We start from the raw sequence: 20,183 nt of genomic DNA, 5'->3' as shown, positions 1-20,183 counted from the left end.
TTGAAGATTTTCGCAAGGTCAGCGGCTGTCTTGGTATCGTATGATATTCCTCTTGAAATCTCAATTACAATTGTCATCTCTACATGACATATCTACATATGATACATTCCTTTATTGAAGTATACTGTTATTAGCCTGGGTTTCATCCTGGTTAGTTTACGTCCGCTCCCACAGTCGCGTGGTAGCGACTGTGGGAGCGGACGTAAACTAACCAGGATGGAACCCAGGCTATACGAGTTTACTGTTATCATGATATGTAAACAAAAACAGTCGCGTGCGGGTGGCGCTACACTACAAACTCCATATGTGCGTTGTGCCGCTGGCTTTCAGTTTCAAACTGCATTTTGCGATCCACTTCCAATTTTTCCGGGTAGCAGCCCGCATAAAATTACGCACCCCAAGTTTGAGGGCAACCGCGGCAAAAACGGGGCCCCGGTTTTTACAGTTACGGGGCCCCGGTTTTTACAGTTACCCTCTACCAAAGACTCTCCTACTCGCACGGTCGCATTACGTATATTAGGCCACACTGATTTAATTTTATGGATGACATCCGCGCGCGCATTGATTTTCGCTTGTTCTCCAAAAAAAAAAAAAAAAAATCATGTCTTTTGAGGCTTCACGGAACTCCGGAACTCGGCTGGAACTCGGTACAGACTGCCGACTCATGAATGCCGCAAAAGGACGGCTTATCGTAAAACTTCTTTTGTACTACCGCAAAACGTAAATTTTGTCGTAAATGAACCCTTTGCACATGCGTACTAGCTACACTAACAATGTAGAGCGCGAAGTTTGCAAGAGATGGCGGGGCAGCGTCGTCCTCAAAGTACGTCAAACTGGAGGCGTTGTTGTCGACTGGTATGCCATCGACATTGGCGAGGGGGATGTAACGTTTGCCCAGCTTTACGAGCGACTCGTGGCAGCCAGCGAGTATCGCCCGGACAGACGTCCTTTCCAGAGCGGCCACCACACGTTTGAGAGAAAATGGGAGCTGTGTTGAGGTGGCCTTTAAAGTGGGTCAGGCCACTTCTCAGTGCAGTTCGGCTGTTTTGTCCGTATTGTTGTTGACAAAACTGCAACAACTAAAGCCAAAGATTGTCAGCAGAAGTCAGCTTTTGAGGTAAGAATAGTTCAGTTATTTTTTGTTTGTTTTGTTTTTCTGATTTCGATCCAGTATCCGTTGCAAAATTTATGGGGAGGGGCGCGTACACGTGTTATGATACAGACAAAATAAAGTCAATGATTTACAGTAGTTTTATGTAGATTATGATGTTGTAGTCATATGGCAAATTTCCAACAAGATGCATTTCTTCATGCAAGTTTTTTGTTAATTTTCTGTTGGGTGTATTTTTTAATAGTGAGCTCTTGCAAAAATTATTTCACAAAATTTCCTATTTGAAAAATGATTTTTATTTCTCTGTTTCACATCCGTTTTGTGCAGGGGCCCTGGGCTCTTTCATGTAGTGCACCAGTGGAGGTGTACTCTGCGCGAGTCAAGTCTAGGGCACTGGCCATTCTGCCACTGGTATGCTGGCAGTGTGGGGAAACAGACACGCTTCCCATCCCTCCAGAGAAACTGCAGTGTTTCAGAGCATTCATCCAGTGTGCCAGGTGGGTTAAATATTATTGTGTACCTCATGTTTTAATTGTACATTCATTCTCACCCGCATTAGTAATGTTGTAATTTTTACAATACACTTACAATTTTATTTGGAAACATACATTCCAAGAGTAAATCGATTTTGCATACCATGTCATTTTTCTGTAGGTTTGCAAAGCCACTCGTGTTGAAGAGCGTACAAGAGTAAAGAGAACGCTGGAGAGGAAGGGATCTAGAGAGGAAGAAGATGGACCACTAACTTTCAGGTGGGTACTGTTTCTGCTCTACCTTTTACATTTTGCCCAAAATATTGATCTCAAACTTTTATCTGAAATAAAATCCACATCTATTCAATCCCCTTGTTGTATGCACTTCTACAGGGTATAAAGTATAAACTATATACTGTATATATAATTCATGTATATATCTACCTACAATGTAGGTCAAGCAATACCTTTACATTTTTCTGTAGGGAGAGAAAACTGCGAAGGAGGAAGCTGCGAAGGAGGAAGCTGTGAAGGAGGATGAGACCTGAATAAGACTAACTACATCTACCTCCTGCAAATAAAAACTTGTTTGATGCAGTCACTACATGTCCTGTGGTTCAATCCGCAATATCGGCTTTGTATTCCTGTGGTTAAGCAGCATTTTTTTTTTTTGCTGAATTTTTTTTTTTTTCGCCCTCTCGCATTAGTTTTGTGGTCCCCAGAGGATGTCATCCATAAAATTAAATCAGTGTGGCCTTAGAACGATAGAAGGTACGTCATTTTCTCTAATTCCAACAAAAATGCAATTATGGCATGCGCTTTATACTAGAGAAATAATTCAAAACAATAGTAATGACCAGTTTGTCGATAGAACTTGTTGGAAATATTACATCGAGGAAGGGGGAGGGGGTGCTCTTACGTCATATCCGTGACTTTTACTAGGCATTATGGGAAGTGTGAAATTGGTGAATGGGAAGAACAGGGCTCCATTGTGCAACTCGCATCAGACTCCCCATTAACTGGAGTATGTTGTTTGGAGATTTCGGGAGAATTTCACCCTAACCACTGCCAACAAAACATTAGCGGAAGTGAAAGAATGACCTTTGATTCTGCCCCCCTCCCCCTGCCCAAATATTTTTTTTTTCTTCACGTGTGGGTTCTGTAGTCCCCTGCACTTTCACACAGGGCCCTGGAGTGGGTAGATTCATCCAGAATGATATTCAGTATTTGAGCTAAGGCCACACCAAGTAAATTTTATGGATGACGTCCGCGCGCGCATTGATTTTGGCCTGTTCCTAGAAAAAAAAAGAAATTCCGCTTCCTGTAACTATGACCAAAGAGTCACGACAGTGCCGCAAATCGTTAGATTGACGTGAACCCTGTAACGCGAAATGGGTAAAGAGCACGCTTTGTTTCTGCAGGCCTGCAAAAATGTGATGAAAGAAACAGGACGATTACTGCTGTTCCACCTGATTTATTGCTGTTTTGATGATAAATAAAACAAGACTTCTTGCTTGTTAATCTGTGTCACCTCATTCAATTTGTGTCCTAACATTTGTCGTCTCTTAGTATATTTCTAATCTAGGCATCTTGTTTTTAGGGCACTTCCTGTTTTTTTTCGCCCTCTCGCATTAGATTTAGGGTCTCCAAAGGACGTCATCCATAAAATTTACTTGGTGTGGCCTAATAGTTGGAGGATTGTGATGGCCTTTTCCCACCAATTTTGAATCGCCGGATGGTATTTAACTACTAGTATCCATTTCTAAACAAACCCCCAGCGCGCAAAATACCAGCAATTAGCGAGATATGCCAAGAGAAAGGCTGTTTACAGTTGGTTTGGATGGTTTCATCAATGGGTACTACAACTTCTACTAGAGAGGTAACATTTGTATAATGTTTACCTTCGGACATGGTCTGCCCTGTTAATTTTTACTCAAACACATTCACATACATATACTACGAGTATATGGTGACAGGAGTAGAGCAGACCATGAAATTGCAACATTATGTAACCCAACACCAGTCACTATGGTGACAGACGTCAACAAATCATGTCATTGGCCAGGTCAGAGGTTAGTGCTTGGAACAGAAGAGGAGGAAGAAACTGAGTAAAAACAATATGTTTTCCTTCGGTAATCATAAATATGACTTTGTTTTCTTTATTGATGAATAGTATAGATATGTCGTAATCCCTCGTTTCAGACATAGGATATAACATACTAGTAATCAAATGATGGCAGCTTGTGTAATGGGTGTAAGAAATTCCATCAAAAGCTTCAAGTACATCGTCTGTCCCCACGCTACATAGCCTTTGTAAAGTAACGATTTCCCAGAATTATTGTTAGATAATAGAAGTTGCTATTCTTACAGGCGCTATACAATTTGAGCGATAAAGTTACACAATGACAACTAATAATGGCTTAACTCTACTTGCGGAGGGCGTTTTTACATAATCGAATGCTTATCAGCATTACTGAAATTTTGGGATGTGCCGTATTGTCGCCATAGATAGTTTTCATCATATTCAATGACTGTTCGTAATGCCTGATGGCTTTACTGTGATCACCGAGTTTGTGCCAACATGATCCAAGGTTAAAATGCGAAGATGCAATGTCTGGATGCACTGTGTTTTCCCCATAGACAGCTTTCCTCATCTTCAGTGACTGTTCATGATACCTGATGGCTTTCCTGTGGTCACCAAGCATGCCCCAACGGTTTCCAATGTTGTTTAATGATGAAGCAATGTCGGGATGTTCTGTTGTTTCACCATAAATAGCTTTTGACATGTTATATGAATGTACGTAATACCTGATAGCTTTCCTCTGATCACCAAGGTCACCCCAGCAGTTTCCAATGTTGTTTAATGACAAAGCAATGTCAGGATGTGGCGTTGTTTCACCATAGATAGCTTTCCTCATCTTCAGTGACTGTTCGTAATACCCCATAGCTTTCCTCTGATCATCAAGTTCACCCCAGCAGTTTCCAATGTTATTTAATGAGTTAGCAATGGCGGGATGTTCTGTTATTTCTCCATAGATAGCTTTCCTCATCTCCAGTGACTGTTCGTAATAACCAATAGCTTTCATCTGATCACCAAGGTCATGCCAACAGTTTCCGATGTTATTTAATGAGTTAGCAATGGCGGGATGTTCTGTTGTTTCACCATAGATAACTTTCGTCATCTTCAGTGACTGCTCGTAATACCTGAATGCTTTCCTCTGATCACCAAGGTTGCTCCAACATGCCCCAATATTATTGAATGATGACGCAATGGCAGGATGTTCTGTTGTTTCGCCATAGATAGTTTTAAACATCTTCAGTGACTGTTCGTAATGCCAGACAGCTTTCCTCTGATCGCCAAGCATAACCCAACATGCCCCAATGTTGTTGAATGATGCAGCAATGTCGAGATGTGCTGTTGTTTTACCATAGATAGCTTTCCTCATCCTCAGTGACTGTTCGTAAAATCTGCTAGCTTTCCTCTGATCACCAAGATAGTGCCAACATGCCCCAATATTATTTAATGATGAAGCAATGCCGGGATGTGCTGTTGATTCACCGTAGATAACTTTCATCATCTTCAGTGACTGTTCGTAATACCTGATAGCTTTTCTGCGATCGCCAAGCTCACTCCAAGATGATCCAACACCTCCAAGTATGAGGCAGTTAAGGCAGTTACTTTGCCATCTCCATGAATAGTATGTTCAACTCTGAGTGCCTGTTCATAGTAGCTAATCGCTTTCTCGTGGTCACCTCGCATTTGAAAGACATTTCCTAATTCAAAAAGTATTTTAATCTGTTTTTCCTTGTCACTACCTGCCTCTTCTAGAGCTGCCTTCAAGTGTCGTATGGATGCATCGAAATGGAGCAGTTGTTGTGTTATTCGACTCCTTGTTTGAGATGAGGTGTCAAAGATGGCTGTTTGGAATATCTTTGTAATTGGACTTGTAATTGCCTTCGTAACTGTATCCGTAATGCAACGTTTTAATGGAATAGCAGTATAATAGTACCTGAACAGCATCTTTGAGTCTGGTACGTAGAAAATGGACTTAGCGTATGTGTCATCTATGTCCTGTTTGTCCTGTTGGACTTTCACCTTCGTTAGAGGGGACAGTCTGTCCTTTTGTCCTCCGTTGGCGATGTACGTTCTTAACCGTAGCTCCGCTGAGATGCTGATCAGTACAGTCAAGTGGTGGGCATCGTCATGGCAGATCCGCTGTGCCTTCTGCAACTCTTCTATCATTCCCCACACACTGGGGATCGTGAGACCGCAGCAAATACTCAACACATCAATGGCAATGCTGGGAAAACGGTATATTTCTTTCTTTACATCCAGAAGTTGTCCCGTTGGTTCAACCTTTGCTACTTGTCCAATATCCTTCAGTATTAGGTTTGCTGACAACCGTGACAGCACAGAAGAACGATCAAAGTTTTTGTTGACCCTGTCCATATAATCATCCACCAAAGACACATCGCCTGTTAAGTAGGTCACCCGTCTAAGGATGTCTGACAGGTGATAGCCTTCTGACAGGGCAATTCGCAAATGTTGATACTCTGCTAACTTAGCAGGAGTCTGGATAAGACTGACGGAGGGTTTAGTTTTGGTTTTGTCTCTTCCAAACGGAGTCTTAGAAGCCCATGGCATGAAGCCGTCAAAGGCAAAACCGCGAGGTGTGACGGAGTCAAAGAACCAACTCTTCTCTGGGTCTTCCGAGAGAAAGTCGTTGAGTGACGGGACGGCCATGGCTGGGAGGATGGTTTCCCCAAGGTTGATGACTTTAAAGTGGAGGTAGTGTGTGAGGTTTAGAAAGTACCTCTGTGTATCCTCATCATCCTTACCCTCCTCAATCAGAATGGCGAACTCCAGGTCGGAGTACGGCGTCACCAGTTCTGTGGCTTGTGACCCTAACCCGATGAAAGCAAACTTACACGGAGGAGTTCCGAGTTGTTCAATACATTCATCTGTCAGTCCTTGGATGAACTGTTGTCTTTCAACGGTGATGTACTTGAACAAATTCTTTATCGCTTCAGCTCGTTTGATCTCCACCTCTCTCACGACGGGATCGTCTTCATCATACTGATAAGGGTTGTGTTCCTGATGAATTCTTTCGAGCTGAGATTTTGCACGGGCGCGCATGTTGGTCAGGTTACTTATGTGACCTAACGTGCTACTGTATGGGCATGGCTCACAGTTTAGGTTACAAACGCACACAAGAAACTGCCTTTCCGTTTCTTGCAGTTGGGCGATCATGTTTTGTTTGTCTCCATCTTTCCTTGCCATGGAGGCGTTATACATAGCTGCTGCTTGTGTGAATTTCCTACCTTCCCCAGTCAGCTTGCCAAGGGCGACGTAGACGTCACCTAATGTCCGGAGACACTCGGCTTCTTTAGCCATGTTGGGTTTACTTGAACTTGGGTCTGTAGGTAGGAAAAAAAATAGAAATGAGAAAATGGAAAATCTGATTTTTAAATCTTAGAAATTAGAAATGAGAAAATGGAGAATCTGATTTTTACATCAGATTCTCCATTTTCTCATTAAAACTCTTCCTGGGAGGAGTTTGAGTTTAGTGAATGTATAAGAAATAGCCAAAGGAATTAGATTTTGGAATGTATTATTACTAATACCATTGTATGACGGAACTTACTCCGGTATTACACTGTGGTTTATGTTTCATACCATGATTACAGTACACATTCCTGATGACTGCATACAACTCTCTACCACCCAGGGCATGTATGTCGGGAGACAACCCTGTCAATCAACAGAAACCCAATCTCCGCCCACTCACTTCCAAGCCTCGCTGGTCAGGACAAGATACATACGAACTTCCCTGAAACCAGCACCGCCCTAAGTAACACGTCCGTCCCGAAAGTAATTAGATGGTGTAAACGTAGACAAGAACTTTATTGACACAACAAAAGTGCAGCGACTTTCGTAAGGTCTAAGACTGCATGTAGACATACAGACAAAATACATGGGTACAACGAAATTAACCTACGTACAAAACAATAGATGAGTCAACTATTACTACTTCTTCTAAGGTCTAAACCTTCTTTGATATATTTACACAGTAAGGGTTATTACCTTCTAGGATGAAATTAAATTTATCTATAGCTTGAAATGTAACAAATTCTGTTGAGCAGGCGGAGAGAAGGTTGAACAGCTTTGTGCGTTTATCGTTGTATAGTGCACAATTCAAAACGTAGAAAGTGCGAAACAGACCGTGAACAAGCTTCAGGGCGGCTGCTAGGTTCTGCTCTGCTGCCTTCGGGTCTCCATTCTGTAAGTCACGGCCTGCCGTCTGGATGTACCTGCGGTAGGAGCTGAACAAGGAAGCAAGGTTTGAATGCGCGATAAATGCGCGATAAATGCGCAACAAAGTTTTGTACCAAAGGAATTGCATGCTAACCAACAATTTATATTCCTAGCTTTAGTTACATCTGCAATCTATAGTCGCAAACAACTAACTGTTATACATAGTAACATATAATAACGCATGTAATAAATTTCTGGCTGTATATCCTTATTACATTGGTTAATTGATCATTAGTCAATGTTTATTACATATGATTTTATTTTACAAAAAAATGTTTTTTTAACAGGTAGGTTTGATATTATGCCACATAAATTATAATATTTTATATAATATGTAATATACAAAATACGTAATCGTCCATATTCATATCTATAACAGAGTAATCTGGATATAAGAAAATTAACAGTTATAACAGTTATAAAAATAATACTAACATATCATCGTTAGCTTGTCTGGTGGTTTCAGCATTCTGTAATTCTGTACGAAGTTCCGGAGAACTGGAGAATGTAACATAACGTTAATATATACTCGTACTGCAACGAATGGACATATTGCATGTTAACGTTTGCGCTCAATATTCCTTAGTCTCTTCCGTCCATCCATCCATCCATCCATCCATCCATCCATCCATCCATCCATCCTTCTTAGTAACCTTTTGGCAGACTTCCAGGGTGTATGAAACCATTAAAAAAATCAAAATTCGATTCGAATGCGCCTCTTTTTTTTTCAAATAAATCATCTCATGCGCATATGCACGTACTAGTATGTAGGGAAGGTAATGCCTATTTGTTATGTTACTGAAAGGGGGTGCTACAAACCACAAGGACCAAAGCAACTGTACATGTGTATACATCTATCTATATCTATCTATGTATACATCTATATATCTATAGATCTATCCATCTATATATATATACATACATAAATACATATATTTATTTACGTATGTGTGTATGTATAGATAGATATATAGATTTAATTGCACAACAGTTGTACAGGGTGCAAAGTATGGGGTACAAAGTACAAAGTACAGGGTACAAAGTATGGCATCTTCTAAGTACATTGACTACATTTTCTTAATCTAACTAAAAGTGGGTGGCTAGCTAGTATGGCATACAATCATTGGACGAGTTTCTAATATCTATACAGTCTTTAATATTATATATCCCTATGCATAGCATGCACGGGTTGTCACAAATCGTCATGTATTCAAATTTGCTTTTTGCTTTTTCATTCTGGTAAATACTAGAATAGAATTTAATAGTGACTTGTGCGTATCAATATATTTAGGACATACGAGTACAATAAAAAAGTGATATTTGTCCTCAATTAGCTTTGGACAAAATGGACAAACCCTCTGGTCAATAGGAATTTTTGGGAATCTCCCGGTTTCTATACTAAGTTTGTGACAGCCGATTCTGAGTTTTGTGATTGCGCTACGTACATCAAGTCTTTTTATTTTTGAAAGGTAGTTTTCTTGTTTATATTGCTTGTTCAGTGTAGAAAGGAAAGAAAGTTTGGAATTGCTTTGAATAGCGCAATGCCAATTTTGTATATAAATATCTTGTAGTCGTTGTCGTAGTTGAGCAGTGATTATACAGAAGAACTTTATTGCACGACAATTGCACATGGTACAATGTATGGCAAACTACATAAAGAGAGTAGCAAACAATAAAATGTGTTGAACAAGAACTAATGTTGAATAAACCTAACAAATCTATATCATGATTATTCAAATAATAAGGGATAGCACAAGTCTTTGATAAAGTGTTACAATCGAGTGGGCTAATCACAAGTTTCGGAATTTTTTCTAATAACAAAGCATTCCTTTATATATCTACCTATTTTTGCGTTGTGGGAACCATTACATGTAAAGATATATTCAAATCCGTCTCCAACATGGAGACTCTTGAAATCTATGGTACTTGATTCGAGAAATGTAAATAGCGTGTTACCGTAATACGTATAACATCATATTTGGTACATTCCATAACAAAATGAAATTCATTTTCTATATGCTTTGGATAAAATGGACAGAACATTTGGCCAGGGGCTATATTGTAATGTCTACCTGTTTCATATGTAGTACTTACATGTGTAGACGGCACATTGCGTCATTGATGACGTCGCTTAAGGGCGCAGCTGAGGAGGGAGAGAAGTGGTCCTTCGGCGCTCTCACGTCTTTCTGTCGTCGCGAACGTGTCGAACTCTGTGTGAACTGATAGGAACTTATGAATGATTAACATGTGAGCAATGGCACCGTTAGTCACAACAGTTTAATCAACTTTGTTGAATGGTTAATGACCCGACGTGGCCCTTGGACGACCAACCCAAAATAGCAAAATATATGGAATTCATACAATTTTCTCGTTAATTGTGCAAATTAGACATTGATTTGCATAATTTTGATTTAACTAGTTCAAAATGCTGTCCCGACGGCTGACTAGTCTATAGGAGTGAGTGAGTGAGTGAGTGAGTGAGTGAGTGAGTGAGTGAGTGAGTGAGTGAGAGTGAGTGAGTGAGTGAGTGAGTGAGTGAGTGAGTGAGTGAGAGAGTGAGTGAGTGAGTGAGTGAGTGAGAGAGTGAGAGAGTGAGAGAGTGAGAGAGTGAGTGAGTGAGTGAGTGAGTGAGTGAGTGAGTGAGTGAGTTTATTACGGGTGGTCCCTGCAGCCGTTGAGGCTGATTTCCAAGGGAGCCCATACAAGAAAATAATGTAACATAAAAGAATAATTAAACGTAACAATGGAATTCGAAAATCATAATCAAGATACAATAATAATAATCAGTCAGAGTCAGTGTGTGAGATTGCCAGAGGTCAAACTCCAAATGATACAAACTTAGGAATAGTAGATCATAAATAAAGTACTTGAACAACTTTAGTAATAAACCATATATACAAATCAAACAAATAACAAAAAATACTTAAATAAATCATAATCGGTCAATGAATGAGTGAGTGAGTGAGTGAGTGAGTGAGAGAGTGAGTGAGTGAGTGAGTAAGTGAGTGTGTGAGTGTGTGAGTGAGTGAGTGAGTGAGAGAGTGAGAGAGTGAGAGAGTGAGTGAGTGAGTGAGTGAGTGAGTGAGTGAGTGAGTGGGTGAGTGAGTGGCTTTCAAAAACTTCTTTGCAAAGGTAAACAAATACGCCGAAAACAAAACCTCCATAACACAACATTCAGGTTCATTAATATCTGCTGAAGCTGCTCTTAGTCTAGGGGAAATCAGTACTCCTGTTCCATGTTTCCCCGATTTGTTGCTAGGTTCACTCACCTTGATGTTTGTTGTTACGATGTCTTGCCTGATTTTTGCTGTGTGCAGTAAGCGGTGGACAATGACAACTGTTCCATGAACGTTGTTACACCGCGCCAGTGCCCTGTTGTACAGTGCGGAAGCTTCGGTCAAGTTTCTAGTGTCTCCAGTTTCTGTTCCTCTTCTTAGACACACGTCACCCAGACTCTTGATCGCTTCTGTTTCTAACAAGTTGTTGTCATTTACTATTCCCTCTACCATCAACTGTGCGTATCCGAATAGCACAGAGTCTATATCTGTGTCACCACCGGCAGTCCATTTCATGTCGAGGTCTTGAAACTTTCTCGCCACATTTGCAGGTGTCGTCATTTCCCTGTCTTGTGTTGACTGTTCCTTACCCTGTGGGCCTTTTCCACCCCCTAACCAGTCCGGACTGGACCGGTTTTTCCACCCACCCCTACGTGAAACCCCTTGCAAGAGCCTCTCAGTGTAGTGGTAGCGGTGTTCTATACCTTCTCCCTGTTCCCGATTGGAACACCGCACAAAAGCAGCCAGATAAAGCGCCAAGGCTGTGTTGAACTTCCCCACGTCCTTCCCAAGTCTTCCCTTCTCCAAGTTCACGTCGCCCAGAGTTTTGAGCAGCTCCACTTCCGCCAGCCTGTCCGTGTCGGCCATGGCGTCCACCAGGGCACGGAGGTAGCCTGTCTCCGCACGGGCTAGTCCGTACCTCCTGCCCTTCTCGTCCGCCTCACGGAGTTTCTCACACACCCGTAACATGGTGGACTTCTGCACAGAGAACGTTTCTAACTTCACCGATCTTCGTGTTACCTTTTTTTAGACTACGTGCGTGACACAAGCGAAACACTGAGTAGGGTAATGTTTCGCTTCCGGTATTTGTGTCGCTTCCTGGCTTGGCACTTCTCCGTCACCGTGACTCTAAAGTGACAAACTACGACTACAAGCAACAACTGAGACAGAAAATAACCGGTGGCGAACTAAGTACATGCCCGTAGCGGGGGGGGGGGGAGAAGGTTTCGGAAGAACCCCCCCCACAAGGCTAAAAGGTCCACTTTTTGGTCCACTTTTTATTTAAAGGTCCATTTTTTGGTCCACTTTTTATGTAAAGGTCCAAGATTTTTTTTGAAAAGATGGACTGGAATTGTAGAAAAACTGCTCTCTTTGTCATTGAATAAAAATTTATCTCTGATTTTTTCTTGAAAATCCTCTCAAAAATTCACGAAATGCCATTTTAGAAGGTTCATTTTTCTAAATTTTCCGGGGAGCATGCCCCCGGACCCCTAGGAACCTCGCGCCTTTGACGTTCTCCTCGCGCCTACGGCGCTCGAGGTCCCCTCAAGCAGTGGGAAGAACCCCCCCCCATTCAAAATCTTGGCTACGGGCATGTTGTGTAACTCACATTAGACTCCCCATTAACTGGAGTATGTTGTTTGGAGATTGCGGGAGAATTTCACCCTAACCACTGCCAACAAAACATTAGCGGAAGGGAAAGAATGACCTTTGATTCTGCCCCCCTCCCCCTGCCCAAATATTTTTTTCTTCACAGTGTGGGTTCTGTAGTCCCCTGCGCTTTCATACAGGGCCCTGGAGTGGGTAGATTCGTCCAGAATCCCATGTTTATCATGGCGCATGGATAACTATTCCCACTTACGTCACAATGGACTGACATCTCGCGAGACTCTTGTTGAGCGATATGTCAGGCCATGTGGTTCCAGGCATTATTCTGGTTCCATGGAGAATTCCCGCGTTGGTTACCTGGTTTAGAAGGTACTGTTGTGGTAGTGTCTTGAGGAAACAGGTTTGTCTGGTGGTATTTTGGAGCGCAGGCTAGATAAAGATTTGTCGACGTGGCAGCGCACGTGCATGCCTCGGTAGATAAGTACGTGTGCTATCCCTCTTCCTCTGGGTAACGTGTTTTCTATTTCACAGTTGCAGACTCCCGGAGGAACACTGTAGCGACCCCGAACGCGAGTACAACGCTGACCACGAGTGGAAACCAGCCCGTGGGTGCAAGCCTGCCAGCGGCCGTGTACAGCCCGGTCAGCGAGAGGGATTTCCCGCCCCGGGCGGAGCGTCTTGCCGCCCCGGGCGGAACGGGAGTGTGACCCGGCGATAGCGCTGCAGCAAAACCACTGCCACCAGATAGAGCGACCGGGCATCCCGAAGATAGTGACAGTTCTCCCGGGATCCAGTTCCGCGTTGTCGGCACTGGCCATTCCCGCAGGGAGCCACGGCACGGAACGCAGAGACGCCGTGGGTAGGAGTTTTGCCTCCGTCATTTTACGACCTTATTTTTGCGTGTGTCCGCCCCGGAATCACGTGTGTGTACCTCGGAGCGTTTCACACTTCTTTCAGTCTCGTATTTTTCCCCTTTTCGTGTGTTTTAAGCGTTTATGGCTCGTTTCCTCGGAAGGAAAGTTTGTGAAATTTTGGTCATTTTTTCCGTTTGGCCCTGCGTTTGCTAGATTGTCGGATAATCAACGGATTGGCATCGGGCTGATGGTGGAACAACCTGAGGCCTATTTCGGGGAAAGACTGTGGGACAATTCTTGTTAGTTCCTTTTGGTGTTGGCGGAGCTTCTCTGAGATTGTCGGACAGTCTCGAAGCGAGAAACTGTGGGACAGTTTCGTGTATCAGAGGTGGTAGGGACTGTCGGACAGTCTCAGAATTTGGGGCGTAAAACTGTTGGACAGTTTTATGGCATATCGCTTCCCCTGGTTAGAGGTTGTTGGACAATCTCGAAGCGAGAAACTGTTGGACAGTTTCGTGTACCAGAAGTGTTAGAGACTGTCGGACAGTCTCAGAATTTGGTGCGTAAAACTCTTAGACGGTTTTACGCATGGCATATCGCTTTGCCGGTGAATAGAGGTTGTTGGACAATCTCGAAGCGAGAAACTGAAGGTCAGGGTCAGGTATCAGTAGTGGTAGAGGCTGTCGGACAGTCTCAAAATTTATTGCGGAAAACTGTTGGACAGTTTTATGGTTTATCGCTTTCCCCGGGATAGAGGTTGTTGGACAATCTCGAGTTAGATGGGAAACTGAATAGTTTCGCTCTCCCTATGCGTGGAGGTTTCCGACAACCTCAAGGGGGGTTGGAGATGGAGGGCAGATTTCGGTAGTCTTCTGATCGTCTTTTGGTCACTTGGCGACTACCGACAGCAGGAGGAGAGGCAGTAGAGCAGCTTTCGGTCGTCTTTCATAGCGACAACCGATAGCAGAGGGTGGCAATAGGACAGTTTTCGGTCGTCTTCCATAAAGGCTATCTATAGCAGAAGGGGAGACGGTGGGACAGTTTTCGGTCGTCTTCCTTTAGCCATTGACCTTTTGGTTTGGCCTTGCAATTGGTCATTTTTCTTTGTTTTGTACGTCGTATGGAGATGCGTACCGTAAACGCATAGGAAGGCGCTTTGAGTAGTACAATTTTTCGGTTGTATGTATTTGAGATAGCTACCTAGTTTTGGCATTTTATGGCTGGCTAAGCCCTAACTCGTGGACCGTGCGTGCTTTCCCCAATAGGTTTGCCGCCACCTCACAGCTTCGGCTAGTGGCCCGGGAAGCGAGCGAGGGCCCCTCCAGACCTAAATTTACTTAAGGTAGCCGACATATTTGAGTAAACGGAAGGGTTACCGTTTTAGATTAGAGAAACCGAAGGAGATGTACCCGTACCCGAGAGTTTGGGGTACACTTGAGGATGAGATAAGATTGAAGTGCTTTAGAAACATGTGTGTATGCATGATACCAACATCACGTATACTGTCATCATCCCAGTTTTGGAAAGCTGGCGAAAGTAGCCCTTGATCCACTGAGGCTCTGGGAAGAGAAGGTGTCGGCTATCCGGTGTGGGTAAATGGGTCTGGAACGGGCCCCGCTCCTTTACGGACCACGGCCAGTAGTACAAGAACTGCTGGCAAGCTTGTTGCGAGTGAGGGCTCAGTGACTACAGTTCGGGGACTCAGTATTTGTGCCCCAGGCGGGCGAGTTCCACAGACTTTAAATCGAGATTGAATAAAAGGAAAGAAGACTACCCTCTCATGGTGTGTCTTGGCCTACTGAGTGTCTTTGCCTTACGTGACACTTAGAGTAAGGAATGGGAGAGGAGAGGGTAAGGAATGGGAAGGATAAGGATTGGGGGATAATGAGGAAGAGGTTTGAGAGTGAGCCTATGACAGGGGTTAAGGCAACCGATCACTGTAGCGTAGCCGAGGTCTTTTCCACCCAATCCTTAATCGATCACCTTGGCGAGAGTGGAAATATATAATTATTCCCACTTACGTCACAATGGACTGACATCTCGCGAGACTCTTGTTGAGCGAGATGTCAGGCCATGTGACCAACCCCTCATACTTCATCAGTTTTGTGAAGCGGGGCGACAGAGAGAAGGTAGCGGGGTTAGCGTACAACCCGTCTCGTGAGTAGCCTGGTAATTAGAGCGACGTGAACTCGGCGCGGCGAGTACCGGGCGTCAGGGTAGATGATGTAGACACACTGATGGTTTCTTTAAGGGTAGGCGGGGAAATTCAAGTTCTTGACCGGCAGCGTCATGGGAGGCCCACGCCTGGCAAATGGCCATCGATGCCGCAAGCACTGGCGGGTGAAACGTTACGTCGGGAGGTACGAGGATGAGCCGCCAGGTCGAGGTACTAAGTAGTAGAGGGGTGGACGAGGAAGAGGAAAAAGAGCAACAGCTAGAGATAGGTCCTCGGGTATAGGTCGCGTATGTTTAGTCAAGGCCAGTATTAAAGGCTGGGGTAGGGAATAACCCCAAGTCGACCATAATGCTCAGTACCCAGACTGTCTTTAGGGTAGAGGACGCAAGAAAGGAGAAGGCTGGACGGAAATGAGCGGGACGAAAATAAATCCCCCCCCCCGCCCACCCCACACTCACGGTGAGAGTCGCATGTATGACAGGGAGCAGACACTCGACACTAGCTCGCCGAGGTCTTTTCCACCCAATCCTTAATCGATCACCTTGGCGAGAGTGGAAATATATAATTATTAGTATTTACTCGGACGGGTCCACTACGGAGCGAGGGGTGCAAGTCTTCAGACGATCAATTCTCTTTTTCTGTCAGAACAGTAACTCGTGCAAGAAAGTAAGGATCTAGTAGTTTGCACCACCATATCTCCAGAAGTATCTTTCACAAGACCCCTGATATGTATAGAAATAGACAAGCAATCAATGTTTCCGCTGCTTTACTTATACGACGTACATTAACAGCAGACGTATGACGTCATCTTTGACAAAGTGACAAAGCTTTACAAGCACGGTCGTGATAATAAAATGATTTAGAATAAAATTATTACGACCACGTACGTAGTGAAGCATACCAAAGATATCAACCAGTGGACTCATATCTATTGTCAAAATTTTAAAAAAATAGGCTTGTTTCTTTGTCGTACTTGACCTTTCAACCCGGAAGTAAGGTCTTGTTTTCTGTACCATCGTCCTGTTAGTATTACCTGTCTGAAAATGTCTGGCACTTGGATCTTAGCGTGCTTTGTATGCCTTTCTCTAGGTAAGCATCTATTTATTGTCTTCACAATTACAAAAAAAGCATTACCGGTACACATGTAAGTATTACTAAAACAACAGAAAACCTCAGAGAGTACAGTACTTTAGTACAGTCAGTACATCTGTGAAGTCATCCCTATCATCGTTTTGAAAGTGTGTCAGTGTTTTGTCCATTAACTGTGCCCCCCTTTATACAAATGCAGCTGTTTATGGACAAGACAGCAACGACACCAGAGCATTTCGTGTAGGTGATAACGCTACCCTCCCCTGTACTGGAGTTCCGTATGATGATGTGACTAAACACTGGGAGAAAAATCCAGTAATTCCGATCAAGTACCTGGTGGCCATTCAAACCCCACTCGGACAGTCGTCACCTGGAGCGCCGTTTTACGATGAGACCAACATCGCAGCAGCCAATCTGACTGGCAGGTTCACGGTTACTCCTGACTTGACGACTGCAACCATCACAGGAGTGAGGGAGACGGACGATGGGGACTACAGATGTTCGTCTGGACCTTCACAGATCATACATAAGTTTGTTGCATACAGTAAGTATTAACGGTACTAGTACAAGATATTGTTAATATGTCTCCAAGTGTAAAAATGCCCCATTATCCATACACAGAAAATGATTCGAATCCCTTCTCCGATGACATAACTTATTGTATAACTTGACAAGATACTGTTTTTCCAGAGATGAATTCAGTCGGTATACAGCCTTCTGGACCTGTCACAGGATACGTTGGAGGTACATTTGACGTCACCTGTACAGCAGACAGCAAACCTGCGGCCAGCTTCGACTGGACAAAACAAGGGGACAGCAGTTTCACAGCAACAGGAGCCACCCTGCGGATTAGCAGCATCACTATGGACCATACTGGCACATATGTGTGTACAGCCTACCATGCGTATGCCAGTGATACTGCTAGTGTGCAGTTGACTGTCAGTGAAGGTAAGTGATATTGGTAGAATCCTTTACAATTTTCTAGACACCTAACTGATGAGTTAACTTCAGGTTATTAATTTAACTATAATGTATTGTAGTTCATGGCATGTTTCATTATGAAGAACCACCCTAACAAAGATTAATGTTTATGGTAATACATCCATCTGTATCAGACATGATAACAGTTTATAGTTCTGATTAGCCAAATAATCGTTTGAAATTATTTATACTAAATTATATGACCGAGCACCTCTTCCACTAACCAAGAAGGCAAAACAGAACGGTAAGCATTTTCCCTTCCATTTCAATCGGTTACTGACTAAAGCTCTTTTTTTCTTTGAATCGCACGTCTTTTCCTTAATGTTTGCTTGTTAATCTGTGCTTTTATTTATTTATCAATCTGTGCTGTGAAGTGTGTAACATTTTTATTTATTTATTTATTTATTTATTTCAGCTTCATTACATTACAAAGAATGTAATTGGACAGGGGGAACAGGTCTGGCCTTTGTCTTAGCCCTCTGTCCAAATTAAAAACATAATAAAATAAAAAGTACAATTAAAGCAACATCAAAGACTTATGCAAACATACACAGATAAAACAAGAAACAATCATAACCAATGACAAACAAAAACATGTCCACGGACACATAAACTATAAGTGAACAAATGATAATAGTGACAATAACAACGCTAATAATAGTGATAAGAAAGCAAATAGTGGAGTCTAAGAACATAGGGTATGCCAGGTGTAAATGTTATCAGGATCAAATATGTCGGACAGAAGGTGATGATAGTGACTGAGGACGAACTTTCTAAAGGTAAGAAATGAGACGTTTGGACTTGTTTTTTAAAACAAGTCCAAACGTCTCATTACCAGTTAACACCAGGTCTCTTAAAAGAGACCTGGTGTTAACTGGTAATGCGTTCCATATGTATACTATTCTTTGAAAGTAGGAATTTTGGAATGTTGTGGTAAGACACTTTTCCGGCTGCAGTTTGAACTAGGAAGTTGATCTTAAAGAACGGTGAGGGGATTTGATATATTTGTTAATATCTATATTGTAATGTCCAATGAAGCATTTGAATAAGAAACATAGATCTAGAATTTCACGTCTGTAGGAAAGTGGTAAGAGTGAACAGTGTAATGATCTGGCCCTGTAGTCGCTAGTGTAGTCATTAAGTATATACTTAGAAGCACGTCTTTGGACTTTCTCAACTGCGAATATAAGGTTGTTTGTGTGGGGTGACCAAACTACGGAACAGTACTCCAGTTTACTTCTGACAAGGGTGAGGTACAAAGTTTTTTTAACGTTGGAAGGAGCGTGAAAACCTACGGACCTCTTAATGAATCCCAAAGCCGAATTTGTCTCCGACAAGATAAATAACTATGGAACCAGGACAGTAAACTAGAATGGATGCCATACATTTTGAGCTTATGGGTTAGTAGCTGGTGAGAGACACAATCAAATGCCTTGGAAAAATCGAGATATACAATGTCTACTTGGCCACCATGGTCTAGGATCGAGCCAATTTCCTGGTAGATTTCAAGTAGTTGTGTGGATAAAGATTTACCCTTGATAAAACCGTGTTGTAGGGGATAGATTTGGTGCTTTAAATAAGGAAAGATACGATCAAACAGACATCTCTCCATCACTTTCCCAACAATACTCAAAAGGGAAATTGGGCGGTAATTTTCAACTAAATCTTTGCGGCCTTTTTTGTACACGGGACAGATATGTGCTTCCTTCCATTGTGCTGGGACCCAGCCTATGGTTAAACTTTTGTTAAACAGATCAGTCAGCTGTGGTGCAATAACATGTGCGCACTCACGAGGTACGACTGGTGAGATTCCATCGGGACCGATTGCTTTAGTGCAATCAAGGTTGATCAATACATTTCGGACTTCGTCAACTGAAAAAATAATATTTCCTAGACATGGGTGTTCAAAAACAGAGATTTCAGGCAGAAGTTGTCTAACATTGGGCACTGTGAACACTGAATGAAAGTACTTGTTAAACATGTCTGCTTTTTCTTTGGCCGTAGTCGCCTCGGAAATAACAGATTTCATGACAGGTGGAAGGCATCGGGATTTTGTTTTGGAACTGAAAAAAGACCAGAACTTTTTCGGGTTCCTATGAACTAAAAGTCCGAGGTTATCCAGAAACGACGTATACTTGTTTTTAAGAAGTCTTTGAAGGTTGTTTCTGAGTTTTCTAAACTTGTTCCAATGAAAAGGACTGTTAGTTCTTTTGGCTAGTCGCCATGCCGTGTTCTTTTTGTTTTGAGGTCACCTGTTCGATTTCTGAACATTTGTCGGGTATATTAGTCAGCACTACATCTAGCAGATGCCCGTGAACATTGGACATGACGTTGTTTATCTGGGAAAGAGAGAAGTCGTTTACGATATCGCACAGGTGACACTCCTGTTCCGAACTGCTAATTACATTAGACCAGTCAATATTGGGACAGTTCAAATCACCTGTCAACACCTGGTCGTATTCCATGTACACACGGCTAAGCATGAATTACAAATTAGTATTAAAGACAGCCATATCACC

The 20,183-nt window shown here is 42.7% G+C and overlaps 2 protein-coding genes and 1 long non-coding RNA gene across 3 annotated transcripts; 2 read left to right on the top strand and 1 right to left on the bottom strand.

Moving 5' to 3' along the window:
* Window positions 1-532: 532 nt before the first annotated feature.
* LOC109465601 lies at window positions 533-1,810 on the top strand. Its single transcript, XR_002139973.1, has 3 exons — window positions 533-1,117; window positions 1,439-1,608; window positions 1,766-1,810. It is a non-coding gene; the product is annotated as an uncharacterized LOC109465601 (long non-coding RNA).
* A 2,030-nt stretch (window positions 1,811-3,840) lies between these two features.
* LOC109465599 lies at window positions 3,841-11,969 on the bottom strand. Its single transcript, XM_019762951.1, is given in 5 exon segments — window positions 3,841-5,236; window positions 5,239-7,002; window positions 7,808-7,908; window positions 9,995-10,110; window positions 11,170-11,969. Coding segments are annotated over 5 exon segments (3,963 nt in total). The 5' UTR covers window positions 11,926-11,969; the 3' UTR covers window positions 3,841-4,010.
* Window positions 11,970-16,606: 4,637 nt separating this feature from the next.
* Window positions 16,607-17,639, top strand: LOC109465579 (pregnancy-specific beta-1-glycoprotein 11-like). Its single transcript, XM_019762935.1, has 3 exons — window positions 16,607-16,683; window positions 16,883-17,227; window positions 17,374-17,639. Exons 1-3 carry the CDS (start codon window positions 16,638-16,640, stop codon window positions 17,637-17,639), a joined length of 657 nt encoding a protein of 218 aa, XP_019618494.1. The 5' UTR covers window positions 16,607-16,637.
* Window positions 17,640-20,183: the final 2,544 nt, after the last annotated feature.

Source organism: Branchiostoma belcheri, unplaced genomic scaffold, assembly GCF_001625305.1.
Source record: "Branchiostoma belcheri isolate BF01 breed outbred unplaced genomic scaffold, Haploidv18h27 scaffold153, whole genome shotgun sequence".
In the NCBI taxonomy this organism is placed as follows: domain Eukaryota; kingdom Metazoa; phylum Chordata; class Leptocardii; order Amphioxiformes; family Branchiostomatidae; genus Branchiostoma; species Branchiostoma belcheri.
Note: the sequence above shows the minus strand (reverse complement) of the source record. Positions and strands in the feature narration are given on the sequence as shown.

Bases quoted from the DNA above. Each gene is read 5' to 3' on its own strand.
- LOC109465579 (XM_019762935.1), top strand. From the start codon at position 16,638: ATGTCTGGCACTTGGATCTTAGCGTGCTTTGTATGCCTTTCTCTAG. The intron at 16,684-16,882 runs GTAAGCATCTAT...ATACAAATGCAG, and splicing joins CTTTGTATGCCTTTCTCTAG to CTGTTTATGGACAAGACAGC. The intron at 17,228-17,373 runs GTAAGTATTAAC...CTGTTTTTCCAG, and splicing joins ACATAAGTTTGTTGCATACA to AGATGAATTCAGTCGGTATA.